The sequence below is a fragment of the Rutilus rutilus genome, assembly GCF_951802725.1.
Source record: "Rutilus rutilus genome assembly, chromosome: 16".
In the NCBI taxonomy this organism is placed as follows: Eukaryota; Metazoa; Chordata; class Actinopteri; order Cypriniformes; family Leuciscidae; genus Rutilus; species Rutilus rutilus.
In genome coordinates this window covers 4,190,553-4,216,167 of record NC_140224.1, presented here as the reverse complement: position 1 = coordinate 4,216,167, position 25,615 = coordinate 4,190,553, and the positions used below count along the sequence as shown (strand labels likewise).

Sequence of the window (25,615 nt, the reverse complement as noted above, 5' to 3'; positions counted from 1 at the left end):
TGTCTGTCTGTCTGTCTGTCTATCTATCTATCTATCTATCTATCTATCTATCTATCTATCTATCTATCTATCTATCTATCTCTCTCTCTGTCTCTCTGTCTCTCTGTCGTAATTTTCCAAGCAACCACCTAAGACCTACATCCCTTCAACCTTGAAATCTCTGTTTGAATGCACACATTTTCAACCACACAACACTTATATAACCTTCAAATCTCGTTTGAAACCTCCAGAGTATCAAACTACACAAAGTTTATGCAACCTTCAAAATTGAAAATAACCTTCAAAATGTTTAAACCTTTCCAGCAAGGCATTGCCAATCCAACATTTTGACAAACTTTCTTTTTCTAGTTATGAAACTAAGGTAATAGGAAACTAAGGTAAGACTTTGTTTGAGTTGTAACAGAACACTGACTACTATTAGTATAGCAGAGCTGCTGTAATTGGAACAGAACATGGTGTTCATGTACAGTAGCTCAACTGGCAGAGCATGACGCTAGCAACGCCAAGGCTATTGGTTCAGTTCCCACACACTGGCAAAATATATACCTTGAATTCACTGTAAGTTGCTTTGGATACGCCAAATGTATAACACATTGCTTTTTTGATTAATCAAAGTCCTGTTTAGTCTACAGTTCAGCTAATGAGCTAATGTATTTGCAGAACGCTAGATCATAAAGAGCTTCTTTTGTTTCTTTTTTTTTTTTTGGTAATAAATATACCACTTGCCTTCTCCAAATGTATTTTTAAGAGAGACACAAGGGCCCTAATTGGGCTTTCGTTACATGCTTTATTTATGATGCATTGCATGACTGTGGCATCTAAAAGCTGTTAATTGTACCAAGCGTCCAAAGCCTTGCTCCAGTGCTTCAAACTGCTCTTCAGAGCCACGCAGAGCATCATTTGTGTCTCATTAATTCTGTCTTTTGACTTTTTGTGACATCTAATGCAATTAACTGATTACCTCATATGAGTCTTTATGAACAGAAATGCTTTCATAGAATAAACTAATGACTAATTTTCTTTTAAAATAAATCTGTTTAATTGCATATTTAATGTGTGTTTATGTGTGTGTGCTTGGGTGGGGGGATGTTTAACACCAGTATTTATCTATGCATTTATTTGTCATATAAGGGCAGCATGACATGGTCAACCTTTTTGTTTTTTGGTCCTGTGGTAGCCTGTTTATCCACAAAACAAAGGGCCTCATTCACCAATATCTTCCTAAGAATTTTCTTAAATTTGTACTTAATAAACGTCCAGAATTGTTCGCACCTTTGTTCGGATTGATGAATCCCACATCTTCGTAATTGAAAGCGCGTGCCAGTTGTTACTAATTAGCATAAGAAACGCCCCGCAAATTCCCATATAAGGACATGACACTTCAGGGCCGTGTGCAAGAAAAGTTGGAGAATGTCCCAAAAGACGCACAGACGGTGGAGGTCCACCGATCACCAAACGAAGGAAGAACTTCAGTTATTCTGAAATAGAAATTCTACTGCAACAGGTAAATGCCAAACGAGGCTTAATATTTGATTTAATCAGCTTAATTGCTGATGTAAATTGCAGGGTTATTTTGCAGTGTTTTTTTTCCAAACAAATGATCAGAAATACATTACAGTAAAATACTATCATTGTAAATGGCTGTAGAATTAAATAAAATGCAGTAACCCATTATTTGGAGCAAACTGTCATCACTCAGATGTGCGTATGAGTGTGCGGAGAGTTTGTTCTTAGCTAAGAACAAATCCAAGATAAGAAAACATTAGTGAATGTCAGAATCTTCGTAAAAAGTGCGTAAATGGGGTTTAAGAACACATTTCTTCGTTAGAACGGTTGGTGAATGAGGCCCAGACTTTTTTAAGTGCAGACTTTTGTATTTAATTTGTAAAGAGCTTATTTTTTATCAAATGTTTTTTTCTTTCAAGTTAACATAAAGCAAAATTGCAGAGACAGTCTCCCTGCAGCAGCTTTAGATTAAATGTCTTGCTCAAGGGCACGATGGTGGACCTCCACTTTTGAGGTTTCCTCTGCACCAACTTAGTAAAGTATGTGCTTGCACGAGACTGCCACTACTAAACCGTCTATCATTGGTCCAACAGACAAACTCAAAAATGTAGCTATTTTGGTCTGCTCTGGATGTTAATCTCACACTTTTTGACTTGTAATGAAGTGCACACATGGACCGCTATTGTATTGACAGCACTATATTATTAAGTATTAAAAGTACAGACTTCATTTAGACTTTTTTTATAGATAATATCATTTTTGTTCATTAATGTAGTTTTTTTAAAGAAATGTATGTTTGCAAATCTCCATTGACAGATTATTAAGCATTCCAATTTGTGTTTGCCCTTCTACTTTGCATCTATTTGCATACTGAATTGTGATTGTTCTTGCATATATTTAACATTTATAGCTGTCTGTACACTGTCTGCGTGGTGACGGTGATGATTCTTTGTTCAAGAACACTCAGCATTCAGAGTGCATTCAGAGCTCTTTTAGCTCTTGCAAACGTTTAACGTGGAGTAGCACTGTCCCACAGCTTAGCTGTTACTGCTAACATCTGGTATTGACATTATCCCACTTTTACCTTCTACTGTGAGCATGACTCTGCTTCTTTCTGAAATACTTTCTTCTGGTCAAATTATAGAGTATGAATTTGTTGTTTGGCTGTTTACACAACTTCGTTTTCAAATAAAAACTGAAACCTTTGTATGCTTTTTTCCCCATTCATTTAGACGACAATTGCGTTTTGGGGGCCTGAAAATTAAAATGTTCAAAACAGGTTTAAAAGTGCACGTTTTTGTAAAACGATATTGTTATCGTCTCTGTGTAATCTTCAAAAACGCAAATGTGTGAAACCTGCAACGTCATACATATATGTGTTCAGTCTATATAGGCATGCGCGAGTACTTGTCAACCAAAACAACAATGGCGGACTACAGGACTGTGGTTGTGCTGGTCAAGATACTGATTTATTAACGCTTCTTTAGCAAAATGTAGATTTACTGCACCACTATATCTACGACCAGTGGAGACACATTCTTTAGCCTACATACATCTCAACATCGCCAACTATTTATAATTCTGACCTCGCCGACTACTGGCCTGGTAGCATAATACAGCATTTTAATCGTCATCTGTACGCAAAACTTTTCAAAAACGCAAAGGAAAAGCTTTTCAGTTTTTGAAGCTACTTAAGTTATTTAGTCAAGATCAGTGAGTGATTTTGCTTAGTCATTTGTTGTTTGATTATCATTAATGATAGACTGCAGCAGGTATATTAGGCTGCTGTCACTTTAAGAGCTACACAGATCTAATATTATATACACGGTTTCTTTCTCAACTGTATGCGTTTTGCTTAAGACATACTGTAACTTATATCATTGTTGTGGTAACGGACCCTCAGTTCAGTAGTCCAAAACCACCATGAAAATCACCATGAAATCAAAATTTATCATAATTTTATTTTTTATGGAATATTGCAGTATTTATTATAAATGATTTATACACTATTTATTAATGTGTCATCGTAATATTGAATCAAAATAATTTCCCCTTCCTCTTGCAGCAATATCTCTTCTCTGATGACGTGTTTACTGGCACGAGGCTGGGGCAACCTGTCACTCACATGAGATCCACCAATAAGAAACCACAACCATCCGATCGATTTCCCCATGGTCAAAATCAAGCCCCGCCCTACATTTTTCCTTGTTCGAAAAGCCATTTCACTAGAATGTATGTCACAATAGGGAAGAAAAGCCTGTCGCAACACTTATTTCATGCTGATTTTAAAATACAATAAACCTTAACTAAATAAAATAAAATATAAAAAACCTTAAACTTATTTTATTTCAGCTAGTTTTAGCTAAATGTTGCCAAGGCAAAATTTCCCATTTTCATTTAGTTTAACTTAATGTAGTAAAATAACTAAAAATAAAGCTAAAAAAAGAATAAAAAACTAGACATATTTTAAAAAAGAGACATTTAAAAAAAAATAGACATATTTAATATATATATATAATTGATGAATTAATTAATAATATGTCATAAAAAGAAAATAAATTAAAAGTTAATAATAAAGTTCATAAAAAATTACTTAAACTTGACCTAAAATGAAAATGAAAAAATAAATACAGGAAAAACTAATAAAAAAAATAACATTGGTCCAAACGCAATTTTTACAGACCTGGGGAAAAAAGGCAGCACAAGAAATCCCTGCTGGAGTGATGAATGTATAGCAGGGCTGACAAACCACCTGCGATGACCCGAAGTTCCCTCACCACAGAGCCTTGACAATGACAAACAGCAGGAGCTTAATCAATGAGCAGCAACACACAACCACCACAGCCACCATGCCAAATACCTTCATCCCAGACACAGCTGAGCCATCCTGGTGCCATGCAACCAGGAGAGAGCTCGTAGCAGGCTGGTGGAAAACTGCAGCTGACCTCCATGCAACGTTGCTGGGAATGAATCCAAAAAGTAAATTTTATTAATGTGTGTGGAATGAAGGCCCAGGTATATTTCATTTTCTGCGTTCCGCTCCGTCTCGCGCGCAGTCGTTTGACTCGTGTCCACACAGTATACTCATCCATGGATGAGCGAGGATGGATGCGTTTGACACATGCACATTGCAATTGCTTCTTTAGACTCTACCAGACGTCAGAGGATGATGCAAGTTTGTAAAAATGCTGGGAGTGGGGTAAATTGAGCCAAAGTGCCTGGGTTAAGTTGAGCCATGGCGTAACTCACCCCTTCTTATGATTAAGGGGTCATGAACTGTATTGTTTTATAATGTTTCCTGGAGTGCACTTATAATGTTAGTATGGTTTTTACATCAAATTGTCATAATTTAGAAATAAAAGGCATGTTTCCTAGTCTGATTTTCCCCTCTGATTTGAACACTCTGTTTTAAGGGGTGTGTCTGTTGTGAGACTTCAGTGTAAACGCCCACTGCTGTGATTTGCCAACATCTTTGCATATGAAATAGCTAGTATTACATGTGGTACTCTCTCGAAAACTTTTAGCACGTTTTTTACCATTACAGCTATCAGGGTTAACTAATCATGAAAAGTGTTGATAATAGCATTATATTTAGGGGTTCAAGCACGTAGTGCTGAAACCCTGTTGTTAATTTTCCCATGATGCAGCATTCTCCATCTAACACTGATCGTGCAGACCGAACCATAAGTCGTAAAGACTTGAAACTTTGAGGGCTGGTAGTACTCGATCGGCCTGATGGGGGCGCTACAGCTGTCAAAAGTATGAAATGGCTCATACTCCTAAACCGTTAGGCGTAGGCTTAAGTGTCTTATAACATTGGAATCCTTGGCTCAAGGCAGACAAAATGCATGCCTCGGATTTGCTCGTCATCCTGGGAAAATGTTCGGGTATTTGGGATTTTTCCAAAAACCTACTTTTGCGAACTAGTCCTAGGTTTTTGGCCCGATCGGGACCAAACCAGTGCAGTAAGATTCTCTGGTGTCTGGTTGTCAATAATTATCAAGAAAATTTAACATTTCGCTCCACGGTCGCTAGGGGGTGCCAAAATGTTCTATATGTCAGCGGCCAGATTTACAAAAATGGCTATAACTCATGAACGGAACTAGATATTTTCACAGCTCGGGACACATGTGTATGAGCTCAATCTGAGGTTACCACTTGGTGGCGCCAAAAAATATAAAAATGTCTATAACCACCCAACCATTATCCCAAATGACTTGAAAATTGGCATGCGCTGTCTTTGTACAAGGTGCCACGATTGTCTATGAGGACATTGGCTTATCTCATAAAACATGGCCGCCAATGGAATTTGAGTAGCTATCAGACAAGGTTACCAAAGGCTGATCAGAACGAAACTCAGTGAGCATGTTCGACTCATGGCTCTAGAGTTCTGTAAGAATTTTGAAAGAAATCGGCCCCTAGTTGGCGCTAACTAGTTTTATGCCTCTGTAATTATGGTGTTTTTCACACATATACGCAATATTCATGTAATTTGCTCCATAGACAAAATAACAGCTGAAAAGTAATGTCTTTTGTGAAGCAGGTTATGTATTATTAGTTTTATTCATTATTAAGGGTTCAAGCACAAAGTCAAAATACATTTAAAAGCCTATAAATCCTAAAGAAAAACTTGTGAGCTAACTTGGTGAGCATATGTGACATAACATCCCTAACAAGCATGCAAAATCTCATGGAGATCGGACCATAGGTGGCGCTATAACTGTTAAAAACCTTTAAAAAAAACTTAAATTGCCTGTATTGGCTGTAAATGGTCTTTTCCATCTATGATGTCAGTGGTTAAATGCTTGATAAATAAAACGTAATGTGTTTTTATGCATGTGTGCTGAAAGGCCTTCAACGCTTGAACCCTGATAAATGCTGCTTGCAAATGTGATTCTACAACATAAGAGCCAGCAGTTTTGTGGCAAACAGATAAAGTGAAAGATTTAACAAACAGTTTGTGCACAAAAAGGTATCATCTATGGCATCACTTAGACTCACACAGACATTAAGAATCAGCATATAATCTCAGCAATGGTGATAAAGTATTCGTGCTACAGTGTGCATGATGAGAGTCTGGGTGAGTACCTGTGCTGGTACCCAACATGCACTGCGACATGAAACTTTTAATGTCACCATCGTTGAGAATCATTCATTCACCACAGTTTTTAAATCTGATTGTCACAACAATGGATCTTACAGTATCACATTTCTACTACAATTAATAATACAAAACTAATAATAGATCACCTGTTTAAACAGAGATTAGGCTCTGGATAAGTTCAGTGAATCAAGTCACTAAATTGTGAGTTTAATCATCAGAACACAACCATCAACACCCGATTATATTTTCTTTTGGCGTTTGTGCCACAACAAGTGTGTTTTATACACACAGTTAAAGCAGCCAGAGAAAACTTTATATTATAAATTCAAGGGTCAAGAGCCTAACTAAAGCAAACACTGATCTCCATCATGGTAACTTTAATGAAACAATAAATCATCAACATATAAACCTCTGTTAATTCTCAAAAACAACTTCTGTAGACGCATGACAGAAATAAAGTCAGTCTGGTTAGTAATAAGTGCAGTAATGCTGTTTGTGGAGTTGTTTAATCCTCCTCTGCTGAGATCTTCACAGATTTAACGTCTTCTTTTATCTTCAGTTGATTTCATCTAAGGCTGCGGATGAAGTCAGTTGTAGTTTCTGTGTTTCTCGTTCGTTATTTCTCGTTCCTTTAATGATTCTGCTTGTTAGCAGCAGGTGTTCTTCACTAATGCTCAATCATCACTTAATGAATCACTTAATTTCTTGACTGCAATGTATATGTTCTTTTAGTGACCTCAACTGAAATAACTTCAGAGTACTCATAATTATGAATTAAGGTAATTGGTGTCCTCAAATGTCCTCAATATAAGTTACTGGATTTGACTTTGTGTGTGATATTGTGAGCTAGCAGTAACTGCAAGCACTCTGAGTTCATTTAAAGTTTGTAATTTCAGTGGTTTTACTCAATATAGTGAAGTTTCAGTGGTATAAAGTATTTGAATGCAGTGAAGTTTAATTGTGTATTAAGAAATATCCTTAAAATAAGTTCAGAGTACTCATAACTATTGTTTTTTATCAAATTAATTGAATTGAGGTAATCGGTGTCCTCAAATGTTTTGAGTTAGCTGAACTTGTTGGGTTTTACAGCGGCTGATCGCTACACCTGTTTAGAATGTCATTCTTTATTCATATGAAAATACTAAAATATGAAAATCACTCACAAACCATCAACCATCTTATTCGTGTGTTTATAAGCTTCTTATTTCAAGTGTAGAAATGTTTCTTTGGTTCGTTCTTCACAGAGCGCAGGGCAAGGAAATGTACAGGACAGTGTCATGCAAAGGGCAGGATTATGGTTATGTTGACTCACGCACAATGATTGACAGCTGTAGAGATCAAATGAATGTGCGACGAGTCATAAACTGATGCAAATTAGGAAGAGAGGAGACAGATCTTGCTCTGAACGCTCTTTCAGCTCTTCAGATCGCATAATTCAGTGGGAAATAAATAAAAAGGGTATTCTATGTGACAAAATATTTAGCAAATTCTCCAAATATGCACACTTTTGAACTAAGTGCCCTAACGGACGCTGTCTGCATGTATGTGAACACAAATAAACCGCAGAGTGAATTCATATGAGTGTTGATATTCTATTTCAAATATCATACATTACAGATTGATTATTTTGCAGTCCTGACATAAATTAAAAAATGAATGTCACTGCAACCTAGTTTTATTATAAACAGTGGTCAGATATCAAAGCTGGAGTCTTAAATCTTTCTAATGATACTCAAGTTTGTCCAGATCAATCAAGTGTGACTTTATAAAATCATTCAAATAACATTACAAATGACTTCTTCAATTGTTTATTTTATGCATCATATTTTTCAATATCACATTAGGATTGAAATGACACCTGAAAATAATATTTTAAATGGGAGGCCTGAAATAGGCATTTATTTAACTACCGTTTATTTCTAATATCTATATCTACAACAAATTGTGTGTGTGTGTGTGTGTGTGTGTGTGTGTGTGTGTGTGTGTGTGTTAGCATGTTAAATGGAGTGTTAGCATGCTTTAGTGGAGACAAACAGACACATTTAAATGACAGCAAGCTAATGAGTGGTCCTCTGCTGGTTATAATAGTCTTTAATGTAATTACTATAAATAATCAATCTGTAATGTATGATACTATATTTTCTCAAAATATGTGTCACTTGCTGGTGCTTTGTAATTATTTTTTAAAGTTGACTTTTTCTGAGTTAAAATTGTTTCCACACATTTTTCAATGAATAACAATAAAATATTTGCATTTTTGTCCGAATATATTGCTACATTTGAGTGGACATCAATACAAAGTTCTGTCTTGAACTCTAGATCCTTGGTTCTTAACTTGAACTGCTTGCAATCATATCATTCTCTATAGGGCAAAGCTGATTGGTTCCTGCCCTCAGTAGCCAATGAGCTCGCTGCTCAACCTTCAAATACTTATTCGGCATTTGCCTCAGCAGTGCAATGTGCTTTCAGAAACCCTCGACCTCCCCAGCTCCACCTGTATAGATCTGCTACGGGTAATTCATGTACGATATTGTACAGCAGAAGCATGTCTTGCATGCTCACAGCAGTGTGTTGTACACTCACCTAAAGGATTATTAGGAACACCTGTTCAATTTCTCATTAATGCAATTATCTAATCAACCAATCACATGGCAGTTGCTTTAATGCATTTAGGGGTGTGGTCCTGGTCAAGACAATCTCCTGAACTCCAAACTGAATGTCAGAATGGGAAAGAAAGGTGATTTAAGCAATTTTGAGCGTGGCATGGTTGTTGGTGCCAGACGGGCCGGTCTGAGTATTTCACAATCTGCTCAGTTACTGGGATTTTCACGCACAACCATTTCTAGGGTTTACAAAGAATGGTGTGAAAAGTGAAAAACATCCAGTATGCGGCAGTCCTATGGGCGAAAATGCCTTGTTGATGCTAGAGGTCAGAGGAGAATGGGCCGACTAATTCAAGCTGATAGAAGAGCAACTTTGACTGAAATAACCACTCGTTACAACCAAAGTATGCAGCAAAGCATTTGTGAAGCCACAACATGCACAACCTTGAGGCGGATGGGCTACAACAGCAGAAGACCCCACCGGGTACCACTCATCTCCACTACAAATAGGAAAAAGAGGCTACAATTTGCACGAGCTCACCAAAATTGGACAGTTGAAGACTGGAAAAATGTTGCCTGGTCTGATGAGTCTCGATTTCTGTTGAGACATTCAGATGGTAGAGTCAGAATTTGGCGTAAACAGAATGAGAACATGGATCCATCATGCCTTGTTACCACTGCAGGCTGGTGGTGGTGGTGTAATGGTGTGGGGATGTTTTCTTGGCACACTTTAGGCCCCTTAGTGCCAATTGGGCATCGTTTAAATGCCACGGCCTACCTGAGCATTGTTTCTGACCATGTCCATCCCTTTATGACCACCATGTACCCATCCTCTGATGGCTACTTCCAGCAGGATAATGCACCATGTCACAAAGCTCGAATCATTTCAAATTGGTTTCTTGAACATGACAATGAGTTCACTGTACTAAAATGGCCCCCACAGTCACCAGATCTCAACCCAATAGAGCATCTTTGGGATGTGGTGGAACGGGAGCTTCGTGCCCTGGATGTGCATCCCACAAATTTCCATCAACTGCAAGATGCTATCCTATCAATATGGGCCAACATTTCTAAAGAATGCTTTCAGCACCTTGTTGAATCAATGCCACGTAGAATTAAGGCAGTTCTGAAGGCGAAAGGGGGTCAAACACAGTATTAGTATGGTGTTCCTAATAATCCTTTAGGTGAGTGTATATGTATTGGCCGTAGCAAGTCCTGTACTTGTTCTGCAGCAGCAGCGTAGATCTGCCAATGGCCAAATATATCAACTTTGTCATATCCATTACCATGCCAAACACTCTGAGAGTTGTCATGACAGAAATTTAGAAAGAGTTTTTTTGGCCACAGTGGTGTAGTTACAGCACCTACCAGCAGGGGCTAACCAGCAAAACCCTGACTGATTGTTTTCATTAGTCTTCTCAAATAGAGAGCGAGAATGAGACCGCGGGAACGACTATGGGAAGAGGCAGTCACTTAGTTTATATGGTAATGTTCCCGGTCTATGCACATACCATAACAGGAAGCACTCAAGACGTGCCCCTGTTAATGTTATTGGGTAATATTAAAGCTTGAATTTCTCTCTGCTGTCCTTGCATGCTATTATCATAAGCATTACACTTCTGATTCATCCAGTCTAAATAAGCTCTGGATATTTTAGGAAGGTTTTATTGTTTTTTCTACACTCTTTTGCCCGTTTCTGAATTCGATTACACGGGGGAAAGCAATAAACCTGCTTAGTGCATTACACATAATGGCTTTCGGGAAGTCGTCTTCTCTCCAAAACCATTGTTATGCTTTGGGTTGTGTGTGTACACATCTTTTGTCAATTCATGTTTAGTGCAATTTGTCAACAATAATTTGAATTGTGCCATAGAATATAAATGTCCGTATAACTCTACAATATCATATTTTATACGCAAATTTCTAAAGCCTCTAAATTATCAACATTATCAAAATGCTTTTTATCAAGTAAAAGCTTTTAGTAAAATTGTAAAAACATCCACCTTTAGGTTGTGGAGAGTTTTTATAAAGTTAACGTAAGAGTATGAGGAACATTTCATTATTCATCTCTCAATCGTTGTATTGCATTGCATTACATGTTTTAAGCTTTTAAATATCATCATATTATTGGGAGATATAGAATGATGACTGATATTTATATGCATTTTATGTACATATAAAGATCTCATTGATTTACATCATATGCAATCAGAATTTCATCTTACTTTTTGGCCATATAAATATATACATATCTGCACCAGATTGCATTCTTTGCGCATTTTGGGCCTCTGAATAAAATTGATGTTTTTTTCTTCCTTGAGTTTGAGCTTCATATTCTCACTATATCTTGCTATATGAGTCATAAACACCTGATGTTTCAAATATGATATTTAACAAAAAAATATATGCATACTTATGTATATAGGATATTTCTATACATATATAAGGTTGCATTGCTAAAAACATTTTTTTCTCTTCTCCTTTGCAGGCATATAGTCCTTCTGTCTGGTGCCACAATGTTTAAAAACAGCTTGAAAATGCTGCTGACGGGGGGGAAATCCAACCGGAAGAGCCGAAACAGCAGCGGTCAGTCTGAACTTTCATGTCTAACCACTCGGTAACATGTTTATCCACTAAGATATCATCTAAATATGACTGCATACTTTTGTGTTTTTCTTTTTAAAGTGCTATTTTTTAAACCACATGAAGCAGGATATTTGGTTACACTTTATTTTAAGGTGTCATTGTTACAGTGTATTTATATATTTAAGTACTGAGTAATGATAATTAACTACATGTACTATAGGGTTAGGTTTTGGTTGAGGGTTACTTGCATGTAATTATGCATAATTTACTGTTATTACTACGGTAAGTACATGTAACATATGTAACAAGGGCACTGTAAAATAAAGCGTTACCGGATATTTTAATAACCATTGCAAACTTCCTATTTGGAAGTTAGTACCGAGTGCAGTCGCCCTAAGCTGGTATTACAGAAGCATGTAAGAGAACGAACAGCCTAAAGCCTTGATTATCCATCATGCCTCAGTGTTGGAATTCATTTCTCTTTGGGATACTGGGATGTTCTGCCAATATATGGGTTTCCATATGCTTCCTGATATAACTGACAAATCTGCAGCAGGCCGAGCATGAGGCATGTAGTCTCCGCATCAGACGGCACGTCCACATGCCATTCGCTGACCGTCTGATACTCAACTCTTGAGAGGATCACAAGCTCTAGTCAGATTACCAGACAGCAATGCAATGCCAGGCGCACGTCTCAGCAGTTTGCCAGACAAACTCTGGTGAGAAAAACGAATAAAGTGGATTTGCCAGGTTAATGGCTTCAAATCTTTGAAAGATATATGCAGAGATTGGTTTAAGTTGCGCGCAAACTAGATTTTCTCAAGCAGAACCAATATTTATGAACACATAAAGATCAATTCTACATACTATTAGTGTAGTTTTGTTGTATATTATTGTGGCTTGAACCATTTCAGATTTAAAGATAAAGAAATGGAAAGATATCTGGCAAGTTCCTAGAAATATCTCTTTGTGTCATGTGGTTTTGTAAAACCTTTATGTTGTTTTCATGTTGTCATGTGGTGTAACCAGGTTAAAATCATAACCTGTTTTCATTGCACTTTGTATACATGTCAGTGTATCTCATCTTGATCATTATTTTCGAATAATGGTCAAGTTTTTAAGTATTTTTTTGTTTTACAAATATCAACAATTATTAGTTCATAAATATTACTTTAATTAGTGGGTTGTACCATATGACATTTTATAACCTCCTCTGACTCAAATTATGTTTCTATGGCAAATATGTGTTTTGCATACTTTCATTATTAATACATTAACAAAGGTCAATTCCATTTACAAGACGGAATCCTGTAATTATGGGAATTCCGATATGGTTGTATCACATGATTTGACTTTGATTTGTCTGAGGCTTTTTTCATGAATGAAATCATGTATTTGTTTTAAATGAAAAGATCATGTCATCATCATGCCATTGACCCTTTAACCGCCCTTAAAACTAAAACTTAAAACTTAAAACTTCGATTAGATGGTCTCTGCTACTGTATATCAGCAATTCTTGGCCTCTGAAATAAGCCTTTAGGTGACACTAAAAATCTGTCTTCTTGAGAATGAGACATGAATTAAGTGCAAAGAGACAAAAAGAACAGAGTTATTCGTAAAATCCTTTTCTGGCGTCATGTTTACTGTGCTGCGTCTCAAAGCTCTCTGTGTAATTACAGTATAGCCGAAACCTCAGTCGCATCATCATCACACGGCCGCTCTAATAGACGTGTTCTCCCACTGGAGCTGGTTTAGTTGGAAGTGATCTCATTAACCACTGGTTCCAGAGATCAAGCAACCATTTCAAATCATTCATTGATGTCTGAAGCCTTTTGCCACTGGAATTGAGTAATAGTCAAAGCATGTGCAAAATCCTTGCTTTTATATAAAAATACCAGACCATGCATGTAGGGTCATATGATTTCCATGATGCAGAAAACAAAGATGTCTTAAAAGTCATACACATTTATTTTACTGAACAATTGCAGAATGTCACAGAATTTGAACTTTGTCTCCAGAGCTGCTCTGAGACTCATTTCACCATTTCATTAGAGAAACCTATCGTCAGATGCACACAGAAACTCAAAGCTCTTCACTACAACATGCCAAAATAAATGTTTGCTGCATTTTTTGGTGATACCTGCATTTTTCGGGAGTTAATTAGGTTGTAGATTGCGGTTCTCACTCCCGTAATTAAATCCCGTACAGAATGGGATTAAGCACTAAAAAGTGAATTGACAAGCGAAATGATCTGCAGTGTGTTGGTGGCCTAGACTGTATATCCATCTGCGAGACCCACATATGTTTCTTTGTCTCTTTCCTTCTCTTTCTTTTATTCACCAGCAGATGTAGCGTGAATACTTCATGGTCTCTCTCTGCTTGTTTAGTGCCCATGACCCATATAATGATGATGTTCAGCTATTGAAATGTCACCTCACTTTCTGACAAACTTTTCCACGTACAGTATTTCCATCTATCCTCTCTCTCTAATTACCTCTTTCTCTTTGTTTCACGTTGCATTACACCTTTATGTGTACATTTTTTGTTCACTGTATGATGAATAGGTGCACATGTGTAATTATGAGATGAGGGCAGATCTTTGTCGAAGAGTGCAGGAATGAACGAACACCATTCATTTCAGGTGGAAATCACATTGCTCTCATGGTTTCCATGCTTTATATTTGTTGATGTTGGTGCTTGGATATATTTGATTTCCTCTATTTAACCTGATTGAGGAGAATCTTTTATATTTGTGCCTAAATGTGAGGTACTGTATGTAGCTTTAATCTAAACTACAGGATGATACAATAATTTCAATCTATATCAATATGCAGTGTCCATGTATGTATTCATTTGGTAGCTCTGTTGCAGTCAGCCAGTCATTATTGCATAATAAACCCATTCAGTGAAACAAGACACCGATCACGCTGTCCGGGTTTATTTTACAATAACCACCATCAGACCGTACGTTATCCCTTACGTATACATTACAGGCGGGTCATTTAAAAATAATAATAATTTTGTCTCTCTTTCTTTTGCTTTTTCATGATCAACATGAATCATTATCATTTATAAATAAACAAGTGTTTTCTGAGTCAGTGTCGGCTGCATAGATGAAGTTGATGATGCTGACTCGACATCTCTGCAGAATAGATGCACCTATAGTTAAGTTAAACATGTCAGGCAGTAAACACTACTTATTTGGCTTTCACACTCCGCACGAACACTTGGATATGCGCCTAATAATAGTGCACATTTATCTAGGTTAATATTGGAGCGAGTGGCCATGTAAAAGTGGCTAATGTTAGGCTACTACTTACATGTTTCGAATGATAAGCTATGTTTGAGGTCGATTAATGAAAGATAGGGGTGAAACGGCACACAGAAGTCACAGTTCGGTATGTACCTCGGTTTTGGGGTCACGGTTCGATATGAGTTTGGTACAACAGGGAAAAGAAACAAATCCCCAATGCTAGGTTTCTTTTCATGTATTTTGAACTGACAGTAGTGCAAATTACAGTTTGTTCCAACTAGTGGCATTTAGTCCTCTGAGGTAGTTGCTATAGCAAAGCCTTTAGTGTATTAAGCCCTTAGAAGTAAACAGAATGCGCACTCTTGCTTGGGTCATATTTTTTGTTGGGCTGCTAAAAAACAAAAGTTATTTGGTCACAATCAGCTATACAAAAATTGAAAAGCATCTCTTGTGTATTTTCCGATTTTCCATGTCTAAAGCCATTTCCATTTTCAACGCCAAATATAGGCAAATCCACAGACAACTAACAGGCATTAGGACGAACGTAAAGAGGGCGCTTGAGACGCACAAGTCAGCAATATTTCTGATGATTTATTGGCGTGAAGTTTTATGCACAATGACAAACAGGAGTGCAACATTCTCGGAAAACAATAAGCAGAGTGGACTGCCGTAACATCAATGAATAACATTACTGCAGGCTTCAACATGGCTGTGTTTACGATTAGAAATGTCAAACTAATTTCACCTACGTAGGCGACTGTAGCCCGTAGCCTGAATCTGTATCTGTATGCATGAGACTGTCTGAATACCGGCAGAATTCACATTTTTGTTGTAAAAAGAGACACATTATGCAGAAGTATAATTTGCTGTTATGTGTGTTTGTCGGAGCCTGCAGTTGCTGTGTGAGCTGGACGCGCTCCGAGAAAAGGCCGTCAAAATTGATTCCCTATTTTCGGTTTCGAAACTTGTGTTGGTTGGTCGATCGATTGTGCAATCGATTTTCGAACGTAAAGTGACAGCTCTAGAAATAAGTGAAATGGAGAAAAAGTGGCATCTACATCTAAACCTACTTCACCTTTTTTTGGTGAAACACAGATTTCATTACTGGACTATAATAGTGAGACTTCCACAATGCCAAATGATTTTGTCTCTTTATAATAGCAGAAACAACTTAAAATACTCCAGGAGTAAGACATCATTCAAAACTGTAATGGGTCTATTTTTAAGCGCGTCACAAAAATGAATCGAAACTCAGCGCGTAGACTACTAGCAAGCTCTTGCGTTTCATCTGAACTCTTGTTTTGGGTTGGTGCGTAGATCGCCTCTTCTTCTTCTGCTCTTTTTCCTGTTGTGGTGGTTAGCAAACAGCACTGCATTACCGAGTGCGCCCCCTTCTTAAAAGACACTAAAACTGCCAGTAGGTGGTGGTAAATGTCTAAATGAGTAAGTAATTGAGTCATTGATTCATTTGATTGGTTCAAACGGTTGATTCATTCAGGAATGAAGCAAATGGCTCTATTTATGAATTGGTCATTGATCATTGGTTCACCCGATTGATTTGCGGAGATGCACAGAAGTTCTGCTCTGGCTTTATAGGTAATATTTTCATTGGCAAAATTGAGCAAAACAGACAATAGTGTATCCAAAATATAACAAAAAATTAACTTCTTATTTATTGAACTGTTTTATAAAATCAATATCACATTTGCACTCGTGTGATATTGTCCCCGTTACTTGTGAGATAATGCTTAACTATATTATATGATATAAATATGAGACAATCATATTGTCCGGGGCATTTTTTCCCGGATATAAACATAGAAGATAGTGTGTATAAAATTATTTTATTTTTTATTTTTCAGAGAAACTACCACGCCATTCTTTAAATATTTTTTTAATACTCCGATCTATTATTGTGGTTTAATCTGTTTCAGATAATCTGTTTTCCGATCCTAAACGGCACATAAAAATAAAACAAACTTGATTGCATGATGTCGCTTTCTAAAGAGCAGTATTTGGCAAGATTGAGCTGCAGTGTGGACCAGACCTTATGCCGTTTAGTCTGCGCGAGACTGTCTGTTGATATAACTCATGAATTTCAGAGCAATGTCATATTAACGTATTACTTTCTGTGATGAAACATACTGCAACACTTGGTACATCCAACACTTGACAGGAACCACTATAGGCGATGTGTCGTGGGATCCCGGGCCGTTCCCACGCCTGTGCCCCAGCGAGACTCTTAACGGTATCCTTCATTCGTTCTTGGCATCTCAGCCTGAAGGCACCTGTGGTTATTAAACTACTCAGACTACTCTTATAAACCCCAGCGGTTGCAAATGCACGTTCTGTAGGGATTGTTCTATAATTGTATCCTATTGTAATGGGCTTACAGTAACTGATTGATTAGATTATCGATGCACAGTATTACATTTCTCTTTCTGTAACCTCAGCTCTGACATACTGTAGTACAGTACCGGACATTTGTCATCTGCCTGCTTGAATGCACTCATGCCGTTTTCTGCCAAGAATTGCCTTATCACATTCAGTCTCAGACTGAGGAGTGTGTGTGTGTGTGTGTGTGTGTGTGTGTGTGTGTGTGTGTGTGTGTGTGTGTGTGTGTGTGTGTGTGTGTGTGTGTGTGTGTGTGTGTGTGTGTGTGTGTGTGTGTGTGTGTGTGTGTGTGTGTGTGTGTGTGTGTGTGTGTGTGTGTGTGTGTGTGTGTGTGTGTGTGTGTGTGTGTTTTAGTATTATCTTCTGATTGGACTGTCACTTCCTCCTGTCAGTAGTGTAGCTGTGCCGCTCGTGTGCTGATTGCTCAGTCCAGTCTCTGACGCACACACTCACACAGATCTGCGTCACTGTAAGGAACCCACAGAGTTGATGCATTTCACAGACACACACTTTGATATGGCCTATAACCCCAAATTACTGCAATCAATGAAGCAGAATAGCTATTTTTTACGTCCATTTCTTTTTAAATATTTTTTTGTCCTTTTTCAGTTTTAATGTTACAGACATGATCAATGATGTCATAGTCTACTGTTGTATACATTATATATGTATATAAATGTTCAAATAAATTATAAAATTAAATTCATAAAATTGTGGCAGGGCAAGTAGAAATCTAAATGACTGGTCCAATGAAAATAAAACGCATTCCTATCCTATCATTAAAAATGCTCTTTTAGATAATAAAATGCAATTATATAATATATAATGTGTAGTGCATTGTAATGTAATGTAATATAATATAATATAATATATTCAAATAGAAAATAGTTATTTTAAATTGTAATAATATTTCACAATATTACTGTTTACTGTATTTTTTATCAGTAAACTGAAAAAAGAAAAAAAAAAACCTTAAAGGAACATGCCGACTTTTTGGGACTTTAGCTTATTCACCGTATCCCCCAGAGTTAGATAAGTCCATACATACCCTTTTTATCTCCATCCGTGCCGTAACTCTGTCTGACGCACCCACAGCTAGCTTAGCTTAGCACAAAGACTGGAGGTAAACGGCTCCAGCTAGCATACTGCTCCCAATATGTGGGAGTAGCAGTGCTTTGCCTTCTGAGAATATAGTTCCCAGTATGTATACGGTTAGAAGATGGCTGTGTCTCATGTGACCCTTGTTATTTGTACACGCTGTGACTATACAAATCACAACATGTAAATAGGAAAATGTTGGCGTTATTTTGTCACTTATTGGGAGCAGTATGCTAGCTGGAGCCATTTACCTCCAGTCTTTGTGCTAAGCTAGGCTAGCGGTGGACAGAGTTACGGCACGCACGGAGATGAGAAGGGTATGTATGGACTTATCTAACTCTGGGGGATACGGTGAATAAGTTCAAGTCCCAAAAAGTCAGCGTGTTCCTTTAAGGTAATTTTCTGTCAGTACTTTGTTAATTTTATGGAACACCTGTGAAAAATCATATAAACTTCATATAAACAATACATTTACGTACTTTTCTTCGAGTGTAGTGTTATATTTCTGCTCATGGCCTCTCTGTCGCTCATGCTGTCTCACTGACTGAAGGATGAGAGTGCAGACGTCTCTCTCTCCACACACACACACACACCTATGGGAGGCTAAAATTTCAACCTTAGGCATGAGAATAATGGGACAATAAACCGGTACTAGATCAAAAAACCACGGGAACACATTGATGTGTCGACTACACCAATGTTGGAAACTGCAGTGGAATAGACACCGCTAGCAGCCGAAAGCACAGAGACTCTGACCTCCAGCAATCTAAAGCGCTGTCAGTGTGAACGGCCATTAAAGCCACTGATCCAGACCTATAAAGCTGCGGTGATGAATTTAATCTCCACTGATGTCCCATATTTCCTCCTTAGTCAGGCTCTCCAGACCTGCAGTATATTGTGTGAGCACCTCTCACAGCCTCCACAGCTTGACATCTCGAGCACATAGAGCTAATGAGCCTCTGAATCGCTCCCAGTCCTGCCAGGGTGTTGCTATGGTGTCGCTAATCTGTTGTCAGTAGTTGTCGGGGTGTTGCTATACTGTTCACAATGTGAATGTGTACTGTGTGGTTGTCAACAATGACTCGATTTGACTGTCTCAGTGATTTTGAAAAGCTGGTAATAAGTTCAATGTTCTTAAATGCATTTTCTTGAGCAAGACAATATAGAGTAGGAACATCCTTAAAGGGATAGTCAAAATGAAAGCCAAAGCCAAAAATGAAATTTCTGTCATGATTTTCTCACCCTCATGTCGTTCCAAACCTGTATGACTTTCTTCTGACTATCTTATTTTGTGTCTTGCAGAAGAAGACATGAGGATGAGTAAATGATGATTGTATTTACATTTTTGGTTTGACTATACCTTTAAGGACTTAAAGGTGAAGTGTGTAGTTTCTGCAACACCAGCGGCACCAAGCGGAATTACAAAAATACAGCATATTTTGCAAACGCCTCTTCGCACGCTGCACTCCCCCAACCGAAGCATCACAATCACAGCTCTTACGGATGCTTGTGAAGGGATGTCTCAACAGGTAAAGTAGGCTACTTTCAGGAAAAACTCCCAACACATTATGAATACTTTTAGCTGTGTTGCTATGAGTGAATGGGCTAAACACTCTCTCTAGAGCAAATGCAAGCATCTCGCACTGGGTGCCTTTGTTTGACATGTGCTCCACAATGGTTTGAGGCTGTCTACTCCGGACACGTCAAAGTAAACATTATAAACTGGAACATTTGTCTTTCTGAATAGGTGCATAATGATGCTGTATCCATTGTTGCGTGTTGCATCGCAATGCCTCGTTCGCATTCAAGTGTTCATGACCTGTTTAATCTTTGATTTTGGCTTGCACTTCTGTAAACGAAGCTGAATGTCTTTTCCCATGTAATGCATTCATGGTCCCACACCGACTAAACACTACAGTGGCCACGCCCCAAACTCTCGCTATAGGTTGAGCTGGAAAGTGATTGACAGATCTGAGCGGACTGCTCTCAAAGTTTTGATGATGCCTGAGATGCTCAATGTTTACACTTTTGGGGGAGATAAACCCATGAATGACATACTAATAATAGTCAATGAACAATAAACTGGGTTAAGAAACTTGCATCGCCTTTAAAAGTGCCATATGTGATATTGGCAGCTAGCGGCTGAAATTGTTACTGCAGTCCAGCTTTAAAATATTGGTTTCCCTACTCCTCCTCAAAGTCGACGCACATGCGAGTTGTCAGATTGAGGACAAGCAACAGAAACGAGCGCAATTTTGAAAACAGAAGGCGACGAGCACTTTCACTGTAAGTTGATGAGTTGATTTATCCGTGTTTTAATATGCCTCTGGTCATAGGGCCCTATCTTGCACCCAGCGCAGTTGACTTTGTACACCGACGCATGTATCATTCCTATTTTGCACTTGACGCACAGCGGACTTTTCCCTCGACAGACGCACGTCGGTAAATTAGGGAATGAACTTGCGCTCCCGGGGGCGGTTCAGCGAAAAGAGGAGGCGTGTTCCGGCGCAAACGTTCCCTGGTGCTATTTTGCAGTTTCAGAAAACAATTCCGCCACTGACCAGGAAAAACCTAGTCTAAAGTCAGTGGCACGTTTTCAGTGGTGCGATCAGATGCTATTTTAAGGGCGCATGCTTGGCCATAATGTAGCATGTGCACAACGCGCATACACTTTGCTTCTCTCACCTACACACAGACGCAGCCGTTGCCATTTTTGCAAACCATACGTAATTACAAGGAAACAATCATTGTGGTGTCCATGAAGATGTGAAAAAATAGGCATAAATCTAGCTTACACATTTACCCAAATTATCATACGCCTGTTTAACCGAAGCTAATTTGGGTGGGTTTCTCCATCCCCATACAGTGTCACTTCTCTGTGTTTTACGGCCCTGACGAGAACGTCGGTCTCCTCGGCTGTGAACCGCTCCTGGCGCCTGGCAAATCCGCCGTTATAATAGCAAACCGCCATGGAACAAGCCTGCTCTTAAAGGGAATGTGAGATGACGCTCTGATTGGTTTATTTCACGTTATGCCCAAACCACACCTATGAATAATGAAGCTACTTCAGACCAACCCATTTTAGATTTGCGTCGGCCGCAAGAGTCATTTATCCCGCCGGTAATCCAAGATCCACCCATAAAGATACTTGCGTTTCGCGTTTGATACTTGCGTTTCAGATCGTTAAAACAGGGCCCATAGAGTTTTTCGATGGATGCCGAGGCTCTTCAGGTTTGGTTTGCTGGCTTCCATGGCTGGAATACGCTGTGTTTTCCGCCAGCTGGCAACCCGCGGTGTTGAAATCCTGTTGGGTAAATTGGCAGTGTGCGGAATCACACAGACCAAAACAAAAACAGAAATTCTGACACAGAACACGGCACGTTTCAAAGTAGAATAACTGGCTGTAGCATTGCTTTTCAGTGAAACAAGTATGTGAACTCAGCATGTTTCCTAAATATCTGCAAACATATTATGATATGTTTATGTTTTACAGCACCTTTAAGCAAGTGTTTTAAAATGAACTTTAAAGAGGATATTTTCAGTATTTTTTTTTCCTCATGAATACAAAATATTGTTAACTTTTTTTTCTTGTTAAAAAAAAAAGAAAGAAAAAGTAGTTAGGAAGAGTTTTATTGTTAAAAGTGTGAGGTCATTGTGAGAGTGCACTACTGTCTGAGAGATTTTTTTATATTTTTAAAAGAAGTCTCTTCTGCTCACCATTAAGGCTGCATTTATTTGATCAAAGATACATTAAAAACATAAGAATAATATTACAACTTAATTTTTTTTTTTTTATATGAATATATTTTAAAATGTAATTTATTCCTGTCATCAAAGCTGAATTTTCAGCATCATTACTCCAGTCTTCAGTGTCACATGATCCCTCAGAAATCATTCTAATATGATCATTTGCTGCTCAAGAAACATTTTATTATCATCAATGTTGAAAACAGTTGTGCTGCTGCTTCATGTTTTTGTGGAAACCTTGATACATTTTTGGTCACACTAGATTAGAGTCCAATTCTCACTATTAACTAACTATATTAACTATAACTTTTGCCTCAATACACTCCTAATTACTGCTTATTAATAAGGCAGTAGTTAAGTTTAGGTAATGGGTGATTGAGGGATGTAGAATATGGTCATGCAGAATAAGGCATTAATATGTGATTTATAAGTACTAATAAACAGCCAATATTCTAGTAATATGCATGCTAATAAACAACTAGTTAATAGTGAGAATTGGGCCCTACACTAAAGTGTTACCCTTTTTTTTTTTTTTTTTGATTCTTTGGTGAATTGAAAGACTAGATTAGTTTTTAATAAAAACACCCCTAAATACCACAGTCTCAGTCCCTATATGAGACTCCTTGAATGAAGTGGAGCCACATTCAGCCCGTCAGCTTCTCTCCTCCACCTCGGCTCTATTGCCCTCGTCTGCTGGGAGCAGATTGAAGAGCATCTCATTTGTTACGAGGACCTGTTGCTTCTGCTGACAAGTCCATCACGGTCCCTGCCAGCATCTTCAGAGTTTCAGTAGGTGGCAGATCCAAAGCAATCTGTCTGATGGACGAGTCTGATGCGTTAGTTCTGCTCTGGCGTTGACCTGAGGTGAGCTGGATCTTGGTTAGTCGTGTGTTCTTCTAGCCTGTGAAACCTCTGCAGATTTCTCTGAAACTGCGCAGATGGGTCTCCGGCTGCTAGGAGCTCTTCCACTTGGACACCGTTCGTTGCAAGTATTTATAAGTGATTTAGTGCAACCTTTTTTGAAGTTAATATTTAAAAAACAACAACTTTTGTCTACCAAATCAAAGCCATGTGGTGCAACAAACATGCAAATTATAAATAAAAACAAACAAATAAATAAACCCTAAATGTTTATATATAAATCTTTCCTGACAACATTTAGGGTTTATTTGTTTATTTATTTGTTTGTATTAGTGTCTATTAGCGTCTCTGATAAAAAAATAAATAAAAAAACATGTAAATTTATATATATATATAATATATATATAAAGAGAAAAAACATGTATATATATAAAAAAAAAGAAATAATATAAATATTCTTTATATATATATATATATATATATATATATATATAATTTTTTTTTAAATATACATGTTTTTTCTCTTTATATATATATATATTATATATATATAAATTTACATGTTTTTTTATTTTTTTATTTTTTATCAGAGACGCTAATACAGTATTTCACATTGAGCCATGTTGCTGGTCAGAAGACATGAATGTTTCACAAGCTTTACATTTCTGTGTGATTATTGCTGTAAATGGTGCACATCATATCTTGGATTGTAGTTAAACACCAACTGAATCATTCTAATGTAGCATTGTTTTATTTCTGAAACTATAATTAGCCCAAATGGAAAACTGAATAAAATGTTGTTTGCAGAATTATTCAGCAAGATTGCACGAACAAAAAGAACAGGACGAATGTAACGAGAGCACAATAGCCTTCTAATTGGCCTCTACCTGTGAATAATTAAATAGTGGCCGCTTTCCTGAATAAAACACCCACTGGATATTGAGGCTGTGAATCTGAAAGACAGCTGTGAAAGAAAAGAAATGAACACTTGAAAGAAGTAGAGATGATGTTAATATTATAAATATTATACTGGGCATCAAAGAAGTGCTTCAAATCTTTTTCTGATCAAGGACACTCGTCAAACTGCACGCAGATGACAATTATTACTTTAAAGAAGCTACAGGATGTAATATTTGAGAAAGGAGTCATGATAGAATTAACTACACTGATTTTTATTTTGTAGAAACTATTTTTACTCCATAATTGCTAGTAAATATGGCAATTTATTACAAAGAACTGCAAGTAACCCATTGAATTAAACGTGACATTTTAACTGAAATAGTATTTTACGATTGCAAATTTCTGCTGTGCAAAATATTAAAATGACATTTTCTAAAAATATTTTCTGACATAAAAAAAAGAAATAGATCCCCACTGACTGGTTTCTGAGTCCTGTTGCAGAGAATTTAGTGCTATTAAATTCGTATAGTATTTACGAGCTTTACAAAACATAAATCAAACAAAATTTCACTGTAGAATCTGTAATTCTGTGAAATGAGAAAAGTGTCTGAGCACTCGATTAATGCGTACTTCTACAGAAAGCTTCATTTTCTGTAAATGTGCTTTAATAAATGTGAATATGCGAGTGAGAGAGGATGACTAATGTGAATGTAGATATATGTGCTCTTGTCTTAACAGATGTCTGTGTTATTGCTCTATCAGTGATGATTCATTCAAGTGCATCTGTTCACTTTAAAGTGAGTGTCCTCAAAAACACTTTCTGCTGTTATACATACTGTACTGTGTACATCTGCACACACGTCTACAGTACAGAAACTGAGGTAATGTGGACCGAATACAAACAGAGATTTCCGTGAAGCTGTTTTATATAGATGTTAATATCTGCATGTTGTTTGAGTAAGCGTTAGAAATGACCCTGACGGATAAAAACATCCTAATCAGAAGGAATCTGTTTCAGGGTCAGTAAAATGAATGAATAAATCAATACTTTTATTCAGCAAGGACACATTAAAATACCAAGGTATCAGTAAACACATAATGTAAATGCTGTTCTTTTGAATCATGAAAACAAAAATATTAAGCAGCCCAACAAAAGATCATGTGACACTGAAGACTGGGGTAATGACTGCTGAAAATTAAGTAGAAAACAGTTCATTTTAAATGCCAATAATATTTCAATAATAGTACTGTTCTTATTGTTTTTTGTTGTGATCATATACATGCAGCTTTGGTGAGTATAAGAGACTTCTTTAAAAGACATTTAAATAAAACGTACTTACCCAAACTTTAGAAGTTTTACTAGTGGCCATAGACAGTGTGTTCGAATCACTGGGAGCTGAATGAATCAAATTAATTCAAAAAGGTCATTAAGTCATATTTCTTTTTAATAATTTTAAAGCAAAGCATCTGCAAATTATGCCATCACTCATTGGCTCAGACGGCAGGACATCTTTTGAACACTTAAGTGGAAAGATGAAAAACCCACTGAAAACAGACAATTCA

The 25,615-nt window shown here is 37.4% G+C and overlaps 1 protein-coding gene across 1 annotated transcript in view; it reads left to right on the top strand.

Annotated features, from left to right (window-relative positions):
- The window catches only part of tanc2b (tetratricopeptide repeat, ankyrin repeat and coiled-coil containing 2b), a 182,472-nt gene that overhangs the window by 45,746 nt on the left and 111,111 nt on the right, over positions 1-25,615 (top strand). The window contains exon 2 of the mRNA XM_084433525.1: positions 11,702-11,799. Coding sequence (XP_084289651.1) covers positions 11,730-11,799 — 70 coding nt within the window. The 5' untranslated portion in view covers positions 11,702-11,729. The remainder of the gene's footprint in view (positions 1-11,701; positions 11,800-25,615) is intronic.